General features: G+C 43.6%; 1 protein-coding gene across 2 annotated transcripts in view; it reads right to left on the reverse strand.

Annotated features, from left to right (window-relative positions):
• The window catches only part of samd12 (sterile alpha motif domain containing 12), a 170,836-nt gene extending 152,195 nt beyond the window's left edge, over nucleotides 1-18,641 (reverse strand). For both annotated transcript variants that reach the window (XM_068032190.1, XM_068032191.1), the window contains exon 1: nucleotides 18,517-18,641. In XM_068032190.1, coding sequence (XP_067888291.1) covers nucleotides 18,517-18,529 — 13 coding nt within the window. In that variant the 5' untranslated portion in view covers nucleotides 18,530-18,641. The remainder of the gene's footprint in view (nucleotides 1-18,516) is intronic.
• Nucleotides 18,642-19,815: the final 1,174 nt, after the last annotated feature.

A 19,815-nucleotide genomic window follows, 5' to 3' on the forward strand; every position in this document is an offset into this window, starting at 1 on the left:
TACCGCCTGCCTCAAACCGGGCAGCCCCCGGTCAATAAGGTTCTGTCCCGCCACAGTCTACCTGCTTCAATGGGTGCTTGGAGCTCAGGGTCATTGCCCGAAAGGTGGACTGATACACCGCACCAAACAACATGAAAAAAGGAAATAAGGTACCAGCCCTTTGCTTTGCAAGCTGGAACGTCAGAACTATGTGTCCTGGCCTTACACAAATCAACGATTCTCGGAAGACCGCCATCATTAACAACGAGCTCAGTAGACTCAATGTAGACATTGCAGCACTTCAGGAGCCACGCCTCCCCGCGAGTGGATCTCTAGCAGAGCAAGACTACACCTTCTTCTGGCAGGGTAGGGATCCTGAAGAACCAAGACAACATGGAGTGGGCTTCGCCATCAGAAACTCCTTGCTCAGCATGATAGAGCCTCCCTCAAATGGCTTGGAACGCATACTGTCCATCCGACTGCTCACCACCTCTGGTCCAGTACACCTACTCAGCATCTATGCTCCAACACTCTGCTTCCCCACCTGAAGCTAAAGACCAGTTCTACAAGGAACTCCATAACATTAGCAGCATCCCCAACACCGAACACCTATTCCTGCTGGGGGACTTTAATGCCAGGGTTGGGGCCGACCATGACTCATGGCCCTCCTGCCTTGGGCGCTATGGCGTTGGAAGGATGAATGAGAACGGGCAGAGACTGCTTGAGTTGTGTACCTATCATAACCTCTGCATCACCAACTCGTTCTTTCACACGAAACCCTGTCACCAGGTTTCATGGAGGCACCCAAGATCGCGTCGTTGGCACCAGCTAGACCTCATTGTCACAAGGCGAGCCGCCTTAAACAGTGTTCAAATCACACGCAGCTTCCACAGTGCAGACTGTGACACCGACCACTCCCTGGTGTGCAGCAAGGTTAGACTCAGACCAAAGAAGTTGCATCATTCCAAGCAGAAGGGCCACCCGCGCATCGACACGAGCAGAATTTCTCACCCACAGCTGTTACAAAAATTTCTAAATTCACTTGTAACAGCCCTTCAAAACACTCCCACAGGGGATGCTGAGACCAAGTGGGCCCACATCAGAGACGCCATCTATGAGTCAGCTTTGACCACCTACGGCAAAAGTGCGAAGAGAAATGCAGACTGGTTTCAATCTCATAATGAAGAGCTGTCATAGCCGCTAAACGCATTGCACCGTTGAATTACAAGAAAGCCCCCAGCGAGTTAACATCCGCAGCACTTAAAGCAGCCAGAAGCACTGCACAAAGAACAGCCAGGCGCTGCGCAAACGACTACTGGCAACACCTATGCAGTCATATTCAGCTGCCTCAGACACCGGAAACATCAGAGGAATGTATGATGGCATTAAGAGAGCTCTTGGGCCAACCATCAAGAGGATCGCCCCCCTCAAATCTAAATCAGGGGACATAATCACTGACCAACGCAAACAAATGGACCGCTAGGTTAAGCACTACCTAGAACTGTACTCTAGGGAGAATGTTGTCACTGAGACTGCCCTCAATGCAGCCCAGCCTCTACTAGTCATGGATGAGCTGGACATACAGCCAACAAAATCGGAACTCAGTGATGCCATTGATTCCCTAGCCAGTGGAAAAGCCCCTGGGAAGGACAGCATTACCCCTGAAATAATCAAGAGTGCCAAGCCTGCTATACTCTCAGCACTACATGAACTGCTTTGCCTGTGCTGGGACGAGGGAGCAGTACCTCAGGACATGCGCGATGCCAATATCATCACCCTCTATAAAACAAAGGTGACCGCGGTGACTGCAACAACTACCGTGGAATCTCCCTGCTCAGCATAGTGGGGAAAGTCTTTGCTCGAGTCGCTCTAAACAGGCTCCAGAAGCTGGCCGAGCCCGTCTACCCTGAGGCACAGTGTGGCTTTCGTGCAGAGAGATCGACCATTGGCATGCTGTTCTCCCTTCGTCAGATACAGGAGAATTGCCGCGAACAACAGATGCCCCTCTACATTGCTTTCATTGATCTCACCAAAGCCTTTGACCTCGTCAGCAGACGTGGTCTCTTCAGACTACTAGAAAAGATCGGATGCCCACCAAAGCTACTAAGTATCGTCACCTGATTCCATGACAATACAAAAGGCACAATTTAACAGACCCCTTTCCTATCCTGAGTGGCGTGAAACAGGGCTGTGTTCTCGCACCCACACTTTTTGGGATTTTCTTCTCCCTGCTGCTTTCACATGCGTTCAAGTCCTCTGAAGAAGGAATTTTCCTCCACACAAGATCAAGGGGCAGGTTGTTCAACCTTGCCCGTCTAAGAGCGAAGTCCAAAGTACGGAAAGTCCTCATCAGGGAACTCCTCTTTGCTGACGATGCTGCTTTAATATCTCACACTGAAGAGTGTTTGCAGAGTCTCATCGACAGGTTTGCGGCTGCCTGCAATGAATTTAGCCTAACCATCAGCCTCAAGAAAACGAACATCATGGGGCAGGATGTCAGAAATGCTCCATCCATCAATATTGGCGACCACACTCTGGAAGTGGTTCAAGAGTTCACCTACCTAGGCTCAACTATCACCAGTAACCTGTCTCTAGATGCAGAAATCAACAAGCGCATGGGAAAGGCTTCCACTGCTATGTCCAGACTGGCCAAGAGAGTGTGGGAAAATGGCACACTGACATGGTACACAAAAGTCCGAGTATATCAAGCCTGTGTCCTCAGTACCTTGCTCTACGGCAGTGAGGCCTGGACAACGTACGTCAGCCAAGAGCGACGTCTCAATCCATTCCATCTTCGCTGCCTCCGGAGAATACTTGGCATCAGGTGGCAGGACCGTATCTCCAACACAGAAGTCCTCGAGGCAGCCAACATCCCCAGCTTATACACACTATTGAGTCAGCGGCGCTTGAGATGGCTTGGCCATGTGAGCCGCATGGAAGATGGCAGGATCCCCAAAGACACATTGTACAGCAAGCTCGCCACTGGTATCAGACTCACCGGCCGTCCATGTCTCCGCTTTAAAGACGTCTGCAAACGCGACATGAAGTCCTGTGACATTGATCACAAGTCGTGGGAGTCAGTTGCCAGCGTTCGCCAGAGCTGGCCGGCAGCCATAAAGACAGGGCTAAAATGTGACGAGTCGAAGAGACTTAGCAGTTGGCAGGAAAAAAGACAGAGGCGCAAGGGGAGAGCCAACTGTGTAACAGCCCCGACAAACAAATTTTTCTGCAGCACCTGTGGAAGAGCCGGTCACTCTAGAATTGGCCTTTATAGCCACTCCAGGCGCTGCTCCACACTTCACTGACCACCTCCAGGCACTTACCCATTGTCTCTCGAGATAAGGAGGCCAAAGAAGATAAAAGATATTCAAAAGCAACCTGGGAGAACTAGTCCTAAATTTTTCCTTCTCTTCTCTATTGATTTGTTCACAGCAAGTTTGATCCACCTTCTGCCCATTGAGCATGCACACATTCCAAATCAATTTAGGAACTAGTTTCTAGAAACCCTTATAATGAATTAGCCAGATCACCAGGCTTCTGCTCAGTACCTCCACACAATTGATGTCAGAACTCAACATGTGGAGAAATACAGATGCAAATCCTGCAACAGATGTGGGGAATTCCAATACACTGCACCCATGTCTATCATCCTTTCAGTAAAGGCCATGACACCTCTCACGCTAATGAAAACTCAAAAATATGAAAAAGGATAGAAAAAAAACTCAAAGCACTCAAACATTCTATTGTAAATGAGCAATCAGAAAACGATATTGCTAACCAATAACTTCTCGTTAAAGCAATTACCATATACTTGGCTCTCGTGCAAATCCAGGAGAATGAAAATTACAATTTTATTACACCACATGCATAAAAGAATATTACCTTATTCAGGAGTGTCTCGAAAAATGGGACATAACCTCAAAATCAGAGCCATCCACTCAGGAGAGAAAAGTCACACAACACATCTGCACCCAAAAGCATGTTCAAAGTTTGGAAAAATCTCCCACAAAAGTAGATGCTAGCTCAATTAATAATTTGTAATCAAGAGGTTTAGTTTAGTTTAGTTTACTGATACAGCACTGAAACAGGCCCTTCGGCCCACCGAGTCTGTGCCGACCATCAACCACCCATTTATACTAATCCTACACTAATTCCATATTCCTACCACATCCCCACCTGTCCCTATATTTCCCTACCACCTACCTATACTAGGGGCAATTGCTAATGGCCAATTTACCTATCACCCTGCAAGTCTTTGGCATGTGGGAGGAAACCGGAGCACCCGGAGGAAACCCACGCAGACACAGGGAGAACTTGCAAACGCCACACAGGCAGTACCCAGAATTGAACCCGGGTCTCTGGAGCTGATGGACATTAGCTAACCAAAGGTATTAAGGGGGGGATGGAGCCAAAGCAGGTGCATGAGGTTGGGATTCAGATCAGTCATGATCTCACTGAATGGCAGACTCAATGTTTTGAATGGCCTCCTCCTGATCCCAGGTCCCACCTTGAAAACGAATTCTCAAAAATGTATCTATGTTCACATCTTCCCCCATCACTGTTCAGCATCAGTAGACATTCAATGAAAGTTGCTGTTGTACTAAGGCCCACTTTGAATAGGAACGAAAAGTCTACTTCACCAAAAGTTCACTGCTTCAGAACCAAGGACAATTACTAAAAGGTAATCACAAATTCATATCCAGCTTCCAATTACAGACAAGATTCCAAACTAAAAAACATCGCCGAGAATGAAGATAGAATTATGAGGCAGGTTAGTAAACTTGGCACTCAGCATGTCCAATTAGGAAGGAGCTGCAAACAGCAAAGCAAATAGAATGCTTAACTACAGTGCAAATAGTAAAAGAGATTATTAAACTGTACAGAGCACTGCATGCAGCTCTGGACAATGAAACAGGAGGAGATGGAGCCGTGGTATTGTGCAGAAAGCGACCACAAAACTAATTCCTGGTGTCAGACTGAGTTATTAGGAAACACTGGAGGAATTTGGACTTTTCAGCAATGATAGGTAGTAACTGAAGAGATGTAAAATACAGCAAACACTGTAGAAAACAGCAACATAAATTAAAACATAACAGCAAAATAAGTGGCACAGTTGAAACTAAAGAAAGTAAGTGAATAAAAGTAAGTGTCGGACTGACATCAAAAGCATTTACAGAGATTGATTAATACTTGAAACAGATTTATGGATAAATCATGGAGGCAGAAACCATTTACAATAGCTACTATGATGTGGACCTGTAGCTTTTTTTTTTGAATTGGATTAGAAAGATGGGTTGACTTGCCTTCCGCATTCCTATCTACTTGCAATATTCTGAACTTCCTCTACGTATTGTTTTAACTCCAAAGCAAGATGATTTTGCAATAGTGAAATTACATTGGACAACTTCAAGAAATGTGGTTTTAACTTTTAAGAAGCAACTTGGCCATAACGTGATCAATCATTTTACAATCACTTGATACCCTCTGAAAAAGTGTCTCTTATTTATCTGCAAAAAGAGCTCAAAATGTTTCAGAAGTATGACATTCAATAATACTTTTGCTTAATCAGTTTTTCACAAACACAGCCCTAGCTCATCTACTCTATCCAAAAACATTTACATTAGCAGTTTATTTTTATTCTGTTTTGGGAAGAGACTGACATCCACATGCTTGACTGACATTTCACCATAGTTTGCTTTCATCCCACTGGACAATGATGGGGAAGGGGTGAGTGTATAACACTTGAGAATCAACACAAAACAGCTGCAGGTCATAACACTCAGCTCAGCTGCAGACATAGGAAAGACTATCAATTTACCTTGCACATTAGAGGGGGGGGGGGTGGTGGCAGACGGGGGAGAAAAGGTAGAGGAAGAAAGAGAATGTAACTTGATGCTAAACAGAAGAGTTTATGCCAAACCAGCACAAAAGTTTGGGTATTTAAAATGTGACCGAGTTACGCTGTGTTTTCTGTAATCTTTTGTGCTGGTTTAAGATTCAATTTGCTCAGGTCAGGCCCTGCCCACAACTCCAGGTTGAAATTGCAAGTTTAGGCAAGGCTTTTCAAATTACTCTTATTGTCTTAGGTGGCACAGGCACTGGTAGGCCCACTTGAAGTGTCTTTTCATATCAAATAATTTAATTTAAGAAACTAACTAGTATACACCAATACTATTAAATTGTTTAGTACAGTTCCATAAAGTCAGTGATTGTAAGTCAGGTTACACAGGTGGAGAACTGGACACATTTTTTGTAATAAAACCATTTTCAGCTGTATTAATAAAAACACCACCAGGTTAACACTTAAATACAGCCAGGGATACTTGTTAAAATGGAAAGAAAAAAACAATTACTTTCTTTTATGCTGGTTCATCAAAACTTTTACATTTGCGATTATGCAAACTAATTTTAGTAGAACTTGAACTATAATCAAACCAATGCAATTTCAAGCATATTTTGCACCCAAATTGGAAAATATCTTTACTGCAGGATAGAATTTCCAAAGTTGTGTTTCTTTGGAGCTCAGTTTGCAGCACTCAGCATTGAGCACAGTAAGTGAATCAGGGGCAGACCTGACAGCAAATTGCTAAATGGCCTTTGCAATTCTAAGAGCAATAGATATCCAGTCTTTTGAGTGTGAACGATGAGAGGAACACATTGGGCTGAATTTTACAGACCACCCCACCCCCCCCCCCCCACACTACGTCAGGGGTCATTGCAGGGGGGGTGGGGGTGGGGAAGCAGAAAATGCCTCTGGGAGATCAGCAGTGGGATCCCAATTTAAATATGTAAACTAAAACTAGGGCGGCACAGTGGCGCAGTGGTTAGCACCGCAGCCTCACAGCTCCAGCGACCCGGGTTCAATTCTGGCGACTGCCTGTGTGGAGTTTGCAAGTTCTCCCTGTGTCTGCGTGGGTTTCCTCCGGGTGCTCCGGTTTCCTCCCACAGCCAAAAAGACTTGCAAGTTGTTAGGTAAATTGGTCATTATAAATTGTCCCTAGTATAGGTAGGTGGTAGGGGAATATAGGGACAGGTGAGGATGTGGTAAGAATATGGGATTAGTGTAGGATTAGTATAAATGGGTGGTTAATGGTCGGCACAGACTCGGTGGGCCGAAGGGCCTGTTTCAGTGCTGTATCTCTAAATCTAATTTAAATAAATTACCTTTACGCTCCTGCCGTCTGTCTCGGTCTTAAATTCATGCCGCTGGTTGGCACTCCCACACCTTTGGATCGCTGTCCTGGGATCGGAAACGGAAGTGGGGGCGGTGGGGGGGGGGGGGTGCGGAAGAAGCAGGTAAGTTTCTCTGTGTGGGGGTGGGGAGAAGAGGGAGGGGGTGGAAGAGAGAAGCGAGGTCACAGTCATCTCATTGGTGGAGGGGATGATGAGAAGGGTTAAAGTGTAAAGTTGATGCAATTTGGTTGGGGGTGGGGGGGCGGAGGTCAGATGCACAAGGCAAATGATTTGGGGGCGGGGGAAAGAGGGCAAGTAATTAAATCTATGGTTATTGGTGGGGGTGGGAGAGAGGCAAGATCAATTTATTTAATTTTTTAAACTCAATCTTTCTTTAAATATTTAAATTGAAACGTAGGGCTCGAAGCACTTTAAAAATGGTGTCAGCGCAAAGGCATCTGATGCCATTGCCAGGGACGGACAGCCCGTCCCCTCTACGGCTATTTCCAAGAGCCACTGCACTTAATATTGCGGCGGCTCTGCGACGTGTGGCCTGCCATTGTTTTTGCCCACCACCGATCATGGTGACAGGACTATAAATTTCAGCCCACTTACTATTGCCCATACCTCAAGCAGAACCTTCAGTTGAACAATTTTAGACAGAAAACAAGAAGGAGGATAGGTAAAAACAGTTACTGCTAGGCACTTTTTGAAAAAGGGAGGGTAGTTCTCCCAATGTTCTGACCAATGTGGGAGCAACCTGAGAATGTGTCTTCGATGGAGGTTTCACATATACAACCAGGTATCTATCTGTTCACAGTGAATGCGCTCAACAGGAAAATATATCTTGGGAATACAAGATACTGGCTACAAAACTCATACAACTTTCATACAGGTTTCTGTGCCTTGCAAACTTAGTGACTCTTATAAAATATTGACTGGGAGTGCATTCCAGTATTGAGAGTCACAAATACAATTTTCATAGTACATATGTTCAATGCTACGCACTTAAATATGGCCGATCATAAATTTCATCCAGTTCCTTCGGGTAATAAAATGCACAAACCAGAATTGAAATGGAGTGATTTACGCAGCAAATGCAGCAAACAAGACAGCATATGAACAAGATGAATGGCCAGTCTGCCTTGAGATAATAACAGCGGAGTGGAATGTTGGCCAGAACACACAACTTCCTATCCTTCAAATATTGGCATGGATCTTTATCATCCACTTCAACAAGCAATTTAATGGCTTAACCAAAGGATGGCACCTATAGCAATAGAGTTCCCCAAGTACTACACCACAGTATATCTTGGATTACGAGCACAATCTGGGACCCACAAACTTCTGACCCAAACACATTAGCTAGCTTGACTAGTCATGGCATTAAAAAAATGCAAGTCCATCACTGTCAGATCACCGCTCCATCTTTACAAAGGGAACAGTTTGGGTGGGGGCGGAGCATGGCAGGGTGCAAGCATGCATTGTAGTGCCATTAAATTTCTAATGCCAGGTAGATGTGACTGGCAGGGGTAGGATTCCAATCCAGGGGCACCCAATTCGGGAAATAAACACAACTTGTTAAGTATGCATCAGTACCCAGTTAGTAGCTATTTTCCTCATCCTGCAGATGGAGCACTGTGGACAGTACTTGAAGTGTGATCTGACCATGAACATAGACAAATTTAATATATCTTCTCTGCTTTTAATTTCTACTCCCATAGAAGAACAGAGCTAGTCCAGAACACACAGAACCTACCTCGCTAGAGCAGTATTATTGGAAGGAGGAAAAGGAAGAAAGGAGGGGGATGAACTTGATATGGTAGATAGCTACAAACACCGAAAGTACTGTAATGAAGAGTGTCCTCAGTACCTTGCTCTACGGCAGCGAGGCCTTGGCAACGTATGCCAGCCAAGAGCGACGTCTCAATTCATTCCATCTTCGCTGCCTTCGGAGAATACTTGGCATCAGGTGGCAGGACTATATCTCCAACACAGAAGTCCTTGAAGCGGCCAACACCCCCAGCTTATACACACTACTGAGTCAGCGGCGCTTGAGATGGCTTGGCCATGTGAGCCGCATGGAAGATGGCAGGATCCCCAAAGACACATTGTACAGCGAGCTTGCCACTGGTATCAGACCCACCGGCCGTCCATGTCTCCGCTATAAAGACGTCTGCAAACGCGACATGAAATCCTGTGACATTGATCACAAGTTGTGGGAGTCAGTTGCCAGCGTTCGCCAGAGCTGGCGGGCAGCCATAAAGACAGGGCTAAATTGTGGCGAGTCGAAGAGACTCAGTAGTTGGCAGGAAAAAAGACAGAGGCGCAAGGGGAGAGCCAACTGTGCAACAGCCCCGACAAACAAATTTCTCTGCAGCACCTGTGGAAGAGCCTGTCACTCCAGAATTGGCCTTTATAGCCACTCCAGGCGCTGCTTCACAAACCACTGACCACCTCCAGGCGCGTATCCATTGTCTCTCGAGATAAGGAGGCCCAAAAGAAAAAGAAAGAAGAACAGGAAAAAAGTTTGACAATATGAGCTTTTCATTTTAAAAGACAGACAAGGTTGTGAAAAATTGCTCCACATTAAAAAGCTGGGGTCTTTCCTTCTTTGGCCATAACTCTTTGCTTTAAACAGAGATTTTCACTTAATTTTAAGAGTTAAAAAAGGAGATTCAAAAGTCGTCAGAAACTCAAATAGGTAACTAAAATATCCCCCACAGCCTCTAAATGACTTTAAGATTGCATAAAAGGTCACTATCTCTTTTAAAAAGTGTTTGGCAAACCTTGGTTTATTTACAAACATTCACAGCAAGGTCAAATCACATCATAGTACAACAAAAATGAAAATGATGTATAACAGCTTCACGCAGCCCCATCATAAAGATTTGCCAAACACCTATGAAGGTTGAAAGAAATCACGTAGAATTATTACTGTACAGGAACTGGTCATTCGGTCCATCGTGTCAATGCTGGCTCTCTGCAAGAGCAAATCACCTAGTCCCACTTCCCTGCCTTTTCTCCATAGCCCTGCAAATCTTTTCTCTTCAGATAATCTAGTTCCTTCGGGTAAAAAATGCACAAACCAGAATTGAAATGGAGTGACTTACGCAGCAAATAAGACAGCATATGAACAAGATGAATGGCCAGTCTGCCTTGAGATAATAACAGCTGAGTGGAATGTTGGTCAGAACACACAACTTCCTATTCTTCAAATATTGGCATGAAGGCCTCAACTGAATCCGCCTCCATCATACGCACAGACAGTACATTCCAGATCCTAATCACTCGCTGTGTAAAAAAGATTTTTCCTCATGTTGCCATTGCTTCTTTTGCCAATCACCTTCAATTGGTGTCCTCTGGTTCTCCACTCTTCCACTAAAGGGATGTTTCCTCCCATCTACTCTGTCTAGACCCCTCATGATTTTGAGCCCCTCTATCAAATCTCCTTTTAACCTCTTCTCCAAGAAAAGCAGCCCCAGTTTCTTCAATCTACCCATAAAACTGAAGTTCCTCATTCCTGGAACTATTTGCTTGAATCTTTGCTGCACCCTCTCTAATACCAGTGCATCCTTTCGAAAAGGTGGTGCTCAGAACTGGACACAATACTCCAGTTGAGGTCGAACCAGAGGTTTTTGTTTTTTTACAGGTTCATCGTTGTCAGAGAAAACTTCCAAGCCTAATTGTAAAGAAGACACTGAGACTAGGATGCTTTGGTGGAGACTGTTTATTGCTTGCCATAGAGCTTACTTCTCCACTCCTAACAATCCCCAGCCAGTGCTGGCTGGCTCTTTAGTTAATTGCACTCAAATATTTATTTATATATAAAAAAAAATCAACACCCAACATCTGCTCCCCCTATTACCTTCAATTACTAGGTATTTAACATCCATCAACAGAACTTATTAGGCACTAACAGATTCCCCTCTTTTCTTTAAATTAAATCTTTAATACATATTATGTCAAAAGCAAAAAAGAGTCAAATGACAAAACATTTTTCTTTATCTTACATTATACCATCAACCTTCAACAGCACCAGCCATCAATATACTGTATATTTCCCTTTAAGAAAAAAAAACTTGTACAAAGCGACCTTAACATAAAAATTCCCACGATCCCCTAACTCATCATAACACAAGACAGCCTTTCTCGAGGACATCCAACAACTTCTTTGAACAAGCACCTCTCTTCGTAAAACAATCGGACAACCGATGACTCGCGTCGACTCACTTTATTTTGCATATTTCCTGTCTTTCCAACATTTCTTTTATGCTCACAAGATCAATCCTCAACCTCTTTACCATGACACTTTGTCGAATGGACATTGTCTCAGAGAGAATGGTTATCTATTAGATAGGAAAATTTTTCTCCGATTGCCCCTTATATTAAAAAAAAGAATTCCTTAAAATACTCAATAAATACATACCCATATCTATCGCTTCTATCAGTGCAAGTGTCTCGGCAGCTAAGGTGCTTTTACCTATCCTCTTTATTTTCTTTGATTCCCAGGATATGTGAGGCGTCACTAAAAATGACTAATTTCATTTCTTCTGGGTCACCCAAGAATGGAAACTTGAGGGTACATTTGTCTAAACTCAATTTCTTCAATGTCTTACAGGTCTGGCAGCATCTGTGGAAAGAGAAGCAGAGTTAACGTTTCGGGTCAGTGAACCTTCATCGGGTCACTGACCCGAAACGTTAACTCTGCTTCTCTTTCCACAGATGCTGCCAGACCTGCTGAGTGGTTCCAGCATTTCTTGTTTTTATTTCAGATTTCCAGCATCCGCAGTATTTTGCTTTTATTCTTCAATGTCTTATTTGCTTTCAGCACTGCCCCAACAATAGCATGTTTCAGCATGGTGTTCAATTCTAATACATCATAGCAAGCATCTGGTGTAGTGTGTGTGCACAGTTTAATTGCCCAATTAAGCTCCTTAACTGGTCTGCTTCTTCCTTGGTTGCAGAGAATTCCTTTTGAGAGGATCTGGCCCGATTTATTGGGATCCTATTCACATTCTCTAGGTAAGACTGTTGTTTTAGGGTTACTCCCAACTTAGTCAGCCTAATGTTCAACCCTATATATTTAAAAGCTCTGGAAGCCCAACTTTCAATTTTAAATTTCTTTATAACTTTATCTACCACAAATTTCTCAAATGCCGCAGATCCTCCCGACATAAAATCGCCTACGGGCATCAAGAAAATGAACGTTAGTTTTTCTTCATAATACCAATAAAACATTGCCGGATCAGCTATTAACTGAATACAACCAGCTTTTAGTAGGACAGATCTAACTGAAAGATGCCACACCCTGGATGTGTCATTTAGCCCATAAACACACTTGTTTAGCTTCTATAATTTCCCCTCTATATCTCCAGCTTCTTTAGGCGGCTTTAAAAATATTTCTGTCTGAAATTTTTCCCCTTGCAAAAATGCTGCTTTGATGTCAATGAACTTACATTCCCATGAGCGTATCACCAAAAGGGTTAGGAAAATTCTCAAACTTACTTTTCCTGCTGTTGGGGGGTGGGGGTGCTCTACTCTAACTTCTTGGTCACCTGGTCACTTCTCAAATCCCCAAGCTAAGGCTAGACTTGTAGCTCTATATGTACCATTGGGAAGTACTTTCTCTGTACTGTCATGCAGGCCCCCCCACCTGCCAAGATTGAGGCACATTAATTTCGCCACATGGACATTAAATTTCAAATTGTTGCTGGGAAGAAGACAAGGCCTGTTACAAGGACTACCAGGCCTTGGCTGGAAAAAAAAAAGACATTTTCATATTAACAGATAGTGCTTGAAAGGGCAAGACAATCCACAAAGCCAGAAGTGGTTAAACCAGTCAGTCAGTCACATGACTACCCTGCTGGCCAACTTGTGGAGTTTTAAATTATAGAGAGAGTGTTTTAACTGGCAGAATGCTCCTGGACTGAAGACGACCTCCTGTCTGCCTGTTTGCTCCCATCTCTTTCTCACGGAACTCCAAAACCCATTTAAGACACATGAATTCCAAGAGAGAAAAGTCTCCTACAGTGAACAAGGTTTAAGAATAACACTGGGCCCCAATGAAAAGCACGATCTACCCATGATCAAGGACTCTACAGTGAGCTCGAAGAACCGTAACAACTCTTCAGATATGGCCTCAAACCTTTCCACTTTATTTTTCTTCTGCTCTTTCAATCTCTATCTGCATGTGTGTCTCACGTATGCATGCTAGCGTGGGCGGGTCGTGTATCCGTAGGTGTTAACTGAATTAGAGTTTGAGTTCAAGTTTATTAAATTTCAATTGTTCTTCTTTAAACGTAAGACGACCTGTTTGTGCTGGTTTCTTTGCCTTATAATTGGAAAGCGGTGAACAAGGATTCACCAAGGGGGAGCTAAAAACACGGTTTAAAATTAAACCCTGTTACAGTAAGACCAGGTGAAGGCTGAAAGGGAACCCTAGACCTCTTTCTCACCTGGTCGTTAGAGTACATATCCATCTATGGAACAATGCTGGCTGTTCTCTATCTGGCACCTTCACATATACGCCAAACTCTCTCCAACTGTCAAGCTCTTTTTGTTTTGAATCCTTTACCAACTTACCATCTAACTTGTTAGCAGCCACCACAGCTTCTCTATTGTAAGGGCTCCTACTTCTTGTGGTGCACCTCATTCTTGTGAAACCATGTCCATCACAAGATTTCCTATCCCTTTCTGGACTGCTACTACCAACCTGTCACTCCTACGACCAGTCTTCCTATTACAAGTTTGTGACCGTTTCCTTGGACTATGATCATCTTCAGGCCCACTGTCTGAACTTACGCTACTTTTTCTGGTCTTCCACATTTTTACTTCTTTCTGCCAATCCATTGGTCTGATATCCTGTCCCTTGTCTTGCACATTCAGCCAATGTTTGTATTCCCCTGTGGCCTTTCCTGTCCTTCCTATAATGGTGGCTTCCCTCCATTCACTATCCCCTACTGCCATGTATGTCACACTAGTCCCAACTTTCGGTAGTTGACTTTTGCAATAAATGGCCTGATCTCGATCTTCACTATCGCTTTGTCCACTCTCAGTTAGCCTGTTATTTGCTTCAACCTGTTGCTAGTGAAGGTCTTACATCTGTGTATGCGAAGTACATGGTGCATCAGATTTCGTCAGTATATAATCAGTGCCAATAAGCTGAGAGGAATGGTTTGGTTGCCATGTTGCAAAACTACCATTTTGCCATCAGTGCCTATAACTTTTCCTGGGCCTCTCCAGTCTTACTGCCCTTCTCTTTTGGAATACACCATGTCCCCGGTAAAAATATTTCTTTCTGATGGCCTGATACGATACCCCAAAGCTCTCCTGATTTTTTCTGAAACCTCCGCCTTAAATACTCTTCTCCCTGCATGTGTGGCATTCAAATGTTCTGCAAAAATTGAACTAATTGTAGTCCCCTCTAAAGCCGGGGGATGATCCCACATTACCCAAGATATTTTTGGATTCCTGCCATAAACTAATTGAAGTGTTTTTCCACATGCACTGCCCACGCCAGAGCAGTGGTCAATTTACAATTTGGTTGGTCAGCCAAAATATTTCAGAGCATTTCATCAATCACGGCGTGATTTCGCTCACAGAGCCCATTACTAAAAAGGACATTCTGCTGCCGTGTGCATTGCTACATTATTCCTATTTTCACGCATATTCCTGAACTCATCATTGGCAAATTCTCCTCCATTGTCAGTTAGAAATCTAGCCAGTGCTCCCAGACCCATTCCCATCCTTCCTTCCATTATCTTGTCTACTATTACTTTTTGTCTTTATTATAAATTACCATTGACAGACTGAACCTAATCACTATGTCTATAAAGTGTAGAAGAAAAACATTCGTCTTTATCCATATCTTTAAGTCTCTTGCTAATGGGAGACTCACCACGGGTCGCGATGGCCTCCTCCTGTATTTTATTTATTTTTACAGATGTCACATTTCGCACTAATATCCTCGAAAAGTTTAGTGTAATCATCTATCACCCCTGCATCGTTTAACAGAATCTTCAACCCATCACAAAATGGATGTGCAAACTGTCAACATAGTTTTGAAATAATTTGCCTCTTCGTTAAATCCCCAACCTCAGATACTATTATTACCTCTAACATTCTGCTTAGAGATGTTAGGTCTTTAGAGGAATACAATAATGTCCCAACTGCATAAACTGCAAATCTGCAGTCGGGACATTAAAACTACAGATTTCCCAAAAATAATTGCCTTATGTTCCATATTCAATGTCATCTGTACCTTTTTTCATAGACGGTTTACTTAACAGCAAAGGTATTTCACTGGATACTACATCTGTACCAATAAAGTGGTTTACCCCTGCTATTTTACATGGAATTACCACTCTTTTTAGTGATTTCAACATGTTGTCACCCCCAAACCTGTAACAGGGAGAACTGTCATATTCTTTGACCTTACTTCTGGCTTTACTTAAAGAATCCAAGTAACACTTGAACCAGTGCAGTCCACATACTGTGGACGTATACCCACTGACTAGCACTGCACAATTGCACAAATCTGCAACCAAGACAGTCATCACCAGACTGAAGCTTCGCGTGACCAGTATCATTCTTTCTGATTGATCAGTAGCGTCATCCTCGCCTTCCAAACCTTCCATGTCATGTGTCACTCAAAAACTCTTATTCCTCTGGACAATTTAACGCATAATGACACCGCAAGTCACATCAGAAGCACCTGTCCCCTTGGTTATTCCTGGGGTTCATCCTCCTACCATAATAGCCCAATTCCCACTATTGTTATAGCTGCCAAAAGGGTCTCTATCCTCATTCGTTGTGTGCGAGATTCTCCTTTTGTTCTGATGTTTGGGCCCCATATTTAAAACGGCCTTGAAATGCTGCTAACATTGTATCCTTCATCTTTGGTGTCACCACTGAAGAGCCTATTTCTGCTATGAAAGCGACTGGAAATGAATGTTTCCCCAGAAATTTTTTTTTTTTAAGGCTTCAGACATTTGATAGCATATCCCTTTCTTTGAATCTAACTCCGGATAAGACCAAGAGCCTGTCCATGTTTGATATCCTAGCACAATCCAACAATTTGAAGGCAAGTACTGATTTAGGAATTTCCAAGTAGAATTGCTGCAGCCTTGATTATAGTTGGTCAAACTCCATAATATATTCTTTTATGGAAGAACCATCCATTTTTCTAAATTTATCAAAGTCCAACCATGCCTCATAGGCACTCAATAAGTCACCTTTCATAAAATGCATGGATAAAATTTATAAGAGATTGCCCAAACTTTTCACATTGTCTAAATGATAAGCCTCGAGCTCCAAGGACACTTTGCTCCTGATCTTGCTTCTAGCAGGAAGTGAAAGTGCCAGGGCTATTCCTTGTTTCCTCTTTGGCAAAGACGTAACCCATGTCCATCGATCAACTTCATTCTTCCATTGATCATAAGGTTCGGCTTCACAAAACAGTAGTGGAAAATCATACCCTGACACCTTATACCTGGTGTTAGTTATCTTTCTTCAATCACAGTCTTCTCAAAAAAAAAATTAACTCCAATCTTCACTTTTAGGCAACTATCCTCTGCTATCAATGACAGAGAAAACTTTCAAGCCTATTTGTGAAGACACTGAGACTAAGATGCTTTGGTGGAGACTGTTTATTGCTTGCCACTGCTGGCTGGCTTTTTATACACATCTCAGTACAATTAACTAATCAACACCCAACACCTGTTCCCCCATTACCTTCAATTACTAGGTATTTAACATCCATCAACAGAACTTAGACACTAAATCATAACTTCTTTGTTTTTGTACTCTATGCCCTTTTTAAAAAAAAAGCCCCAAATCCTGTATCCTTTATTAACCGCTTTCTCAACCTGCCCTGCCACCTTCAGTGATTTGTGCACATATCCCCCAAGGTCCCTCTGCTCCTGCAGAATTGTACCCTTTATTTTATATTGCCTCTCCTCATTCTTCCTCCCAAAATCAATCGCTTCACACTTATCTGCATTAAAATTTCATCTGCCACTTGTCCATTCATTCCACCAGCCTGTCTATGCCCTTTTGAAGTTTATCACCATCCTCCTCAGAGTTCACAATACTTCCAAGTTTTGTCTCATCTGTAAATTTTGAAACTGTGCCCTGCTCATCCAAATCTAGGTCATTAACACAGATCAAGAACAGAAGGGGTCCTTACATTGACCCCCTAGGGAACCCCATCTTCCTCCAGTCCAAAAAACAACCGCTCACCACTACTCTTTGTTTCCTATCACTCAGCCAATTTCATATCCATGCTGCTACTGTCCCTTTTATTCCATGAGCTGTAACTTTGCTGACAAGCCTAATATGTGGCACTTTAACAACTGCTTTTTGGAAGTCCATGTACATCACATCAACTGCATTACCCTCATCAAAAAACTCAAGCCCTGAACAAATCTATGCTGGCTTTCTTTATAACTAATCCACATTTGTCCAAGTGACTATTAATTTTGTTCCTAAAAGCTTTCCCATCAACGAGGTAAAATTGACTGGCCTGTCGTTGCTGGGCTTATCTTTACATTTTTTTTGAATAAAGGTGCATCAACTGCAATTCTCCAGTCCTCTGGCACCACCCTGTGTCTAAGTAGAATTGGAAGATTATGGCCAATGCCTCCAGAATTTCCACACTTCTCTCCCTCTCTGCGACTTATCAATTCTTAAGTACAGCCAGTCTATCTAATACCTCCTCTAACAAGTTATAACCCATCCAGTGTCTCAACTACCTCCTCTTTCACTATGACTTGGACAAAATCTTCTTCCTTGGTAAAGACAAATGCAAAGTACTCATTTCATACCCAAGCAATGCCCCTTGCCTCCATGCGTAAATCCCTTTTTAGGTCCTTAATCAGCTCCACTCCTCCTTACCGATCCTATTTATAAGCCTATAGAAGGCTTTTGGATTCCCTTTTATGTTAACTGCCAGTCTCTTCACATACTCTCTCTCAACTTTTTTTGTTATTTCTACTTTCCCTGTAAACCTTCTATATTCAACCTGGTTCTCACAGCTTTAAAGATAATGGTAATTCTGCCATAAACGAACTGCCCAGGCCGGACTAACACGTTACCAATATTGAGTTTGACAACATTATCATAAATTTTACGAACAGCTGGTTTTGATCTTTGAAAAATAAACCTAGTTTGTTCTGCCCCCTCACACAGCAGCATTAAAGCTCATGCTGACATCTCTCCCAGAGCTCACAGCAAACATGCCATTAAATCTGAATGAAAGCCCTGCACAGAGCCAGCTCCTATCAGCTGGCTCATCAGCTGGAGTTGCGTTTTCCTAGTTGATCCAAAAGGAAGTCAATTAACCCAGTTGAAAAATAACCTTACCTTCAACAGCCATTATATCAACGACTCTTTAATCCGAATATTATCCATTTAATGTCGCTATAGTAATGTCTTGGGCTCAGGAACTCTCCCAGATACAGAATTCTCCGCAGCTGTTGTCGCCCCGATCCGATCGGACCTGTACAGGACGACACTGCGCATGAGCGCCGTGCTGCTCCTGGAGCCTGGGACTTGTAGTCCTGCCCATCAATTCATTCCTGTCAACTGAAGCGAAAAGGAGCAGCGCCGAGTGCATCTCACTCATGACAATGCAAAAACCCCACCAGTGCAAAAGCCCCGGGAAGTCGAAAAGCCCTCCAGCAACAATACTCTAACGTTTAGCAGGGCCTTATGGAGATGAACTCTAATTCCCAATGTGCTTTGAAATGTAAGCAGGTTGCTATGGCTAAAGGGTGGCTCAGCAAGGCTGGAATGTCATTGCCAATTCAAGCAACCAATTACTGTTTAGTTATTTTAAGCATTTTATGTTGCCAGCAATGACGTGACCGATTTAGCAAGAGGAGCAGTTAAAAATCATCAGATTTTTTTTTTAAGTAACTTGAGTCTTTTTGAAGCAAAAAAAGAGAAACTCGTTGATCTGGGCTCAATTCTTCATAATTATTTTCTCAAAATTAGATTTTAACTTTATACTATTCTGAAATTATTTTAGAGCAAATTTCTTTGTATCTTTACCAATGGTTAGGGAGAAAAGCTTAATCAATCACAAAGGCCACAACTGAAGTATTGGCTGGGATTTTATATTGGCGGATGAGAGCCGGCCACTGAGTGAAAAGCACCCGCTTCTGCTTCGCCTGGAGATCCAACCTGTATTTTGCGGGTCCCCGGGCTTCAATTGCTGTGAAGCGAGAATTCCACCCGCTTGAGGTAGGACGTCCCGCCTCATATAGCTGCCGGCCAATCAGCGGACGCGCAGCTCTTAGTCCCAGCAGCACCACTGGGAGCGGTGGCCACTGGTGCGACTGCAGCACAGCATGAAGAGATGATGCCTGGAAGCCGGGAAGGCAGGTAAGTTTTGGTTGCCTCGCTGAGGGTAATCAGTTGGGTCCCGGCGAGGCAAGTGTGGGCAATTGGGGGGCATGTTGGGTCTTGGGGGTGGTTGGGGTAGCAGGAGCGGCCCTCCATCGGGCACAGGGTGCCCAATCATGAGGGCCTCCCCAGGACGCTCGAGAGCCACCTGATTTTGTCAAGCGGCTTCTCTCGATCCTCGGCTGCCCGACCAGCCATGCGTAAAATCCGCGTGGAGATGGGCGAAAGCCCTTAAGTCACCACTTAAGGGCCTTG

Source organism: Heterodontus francisci, chromosome 5, assembly GCF_036365525.1.
Source record: "Heterodontus francisci isolate sHetFra1 chromosome 5, sHetFra1.hap1, whole genome shotgun sequence".
In the NCBI taxonomy this organism is placed as follows: Eukaryota; Metazoa; Chordata; class Chondrichthyes; order Heterodontiformes; family Heterodontidae; genus Heterodontus; species Heterodontus francisci.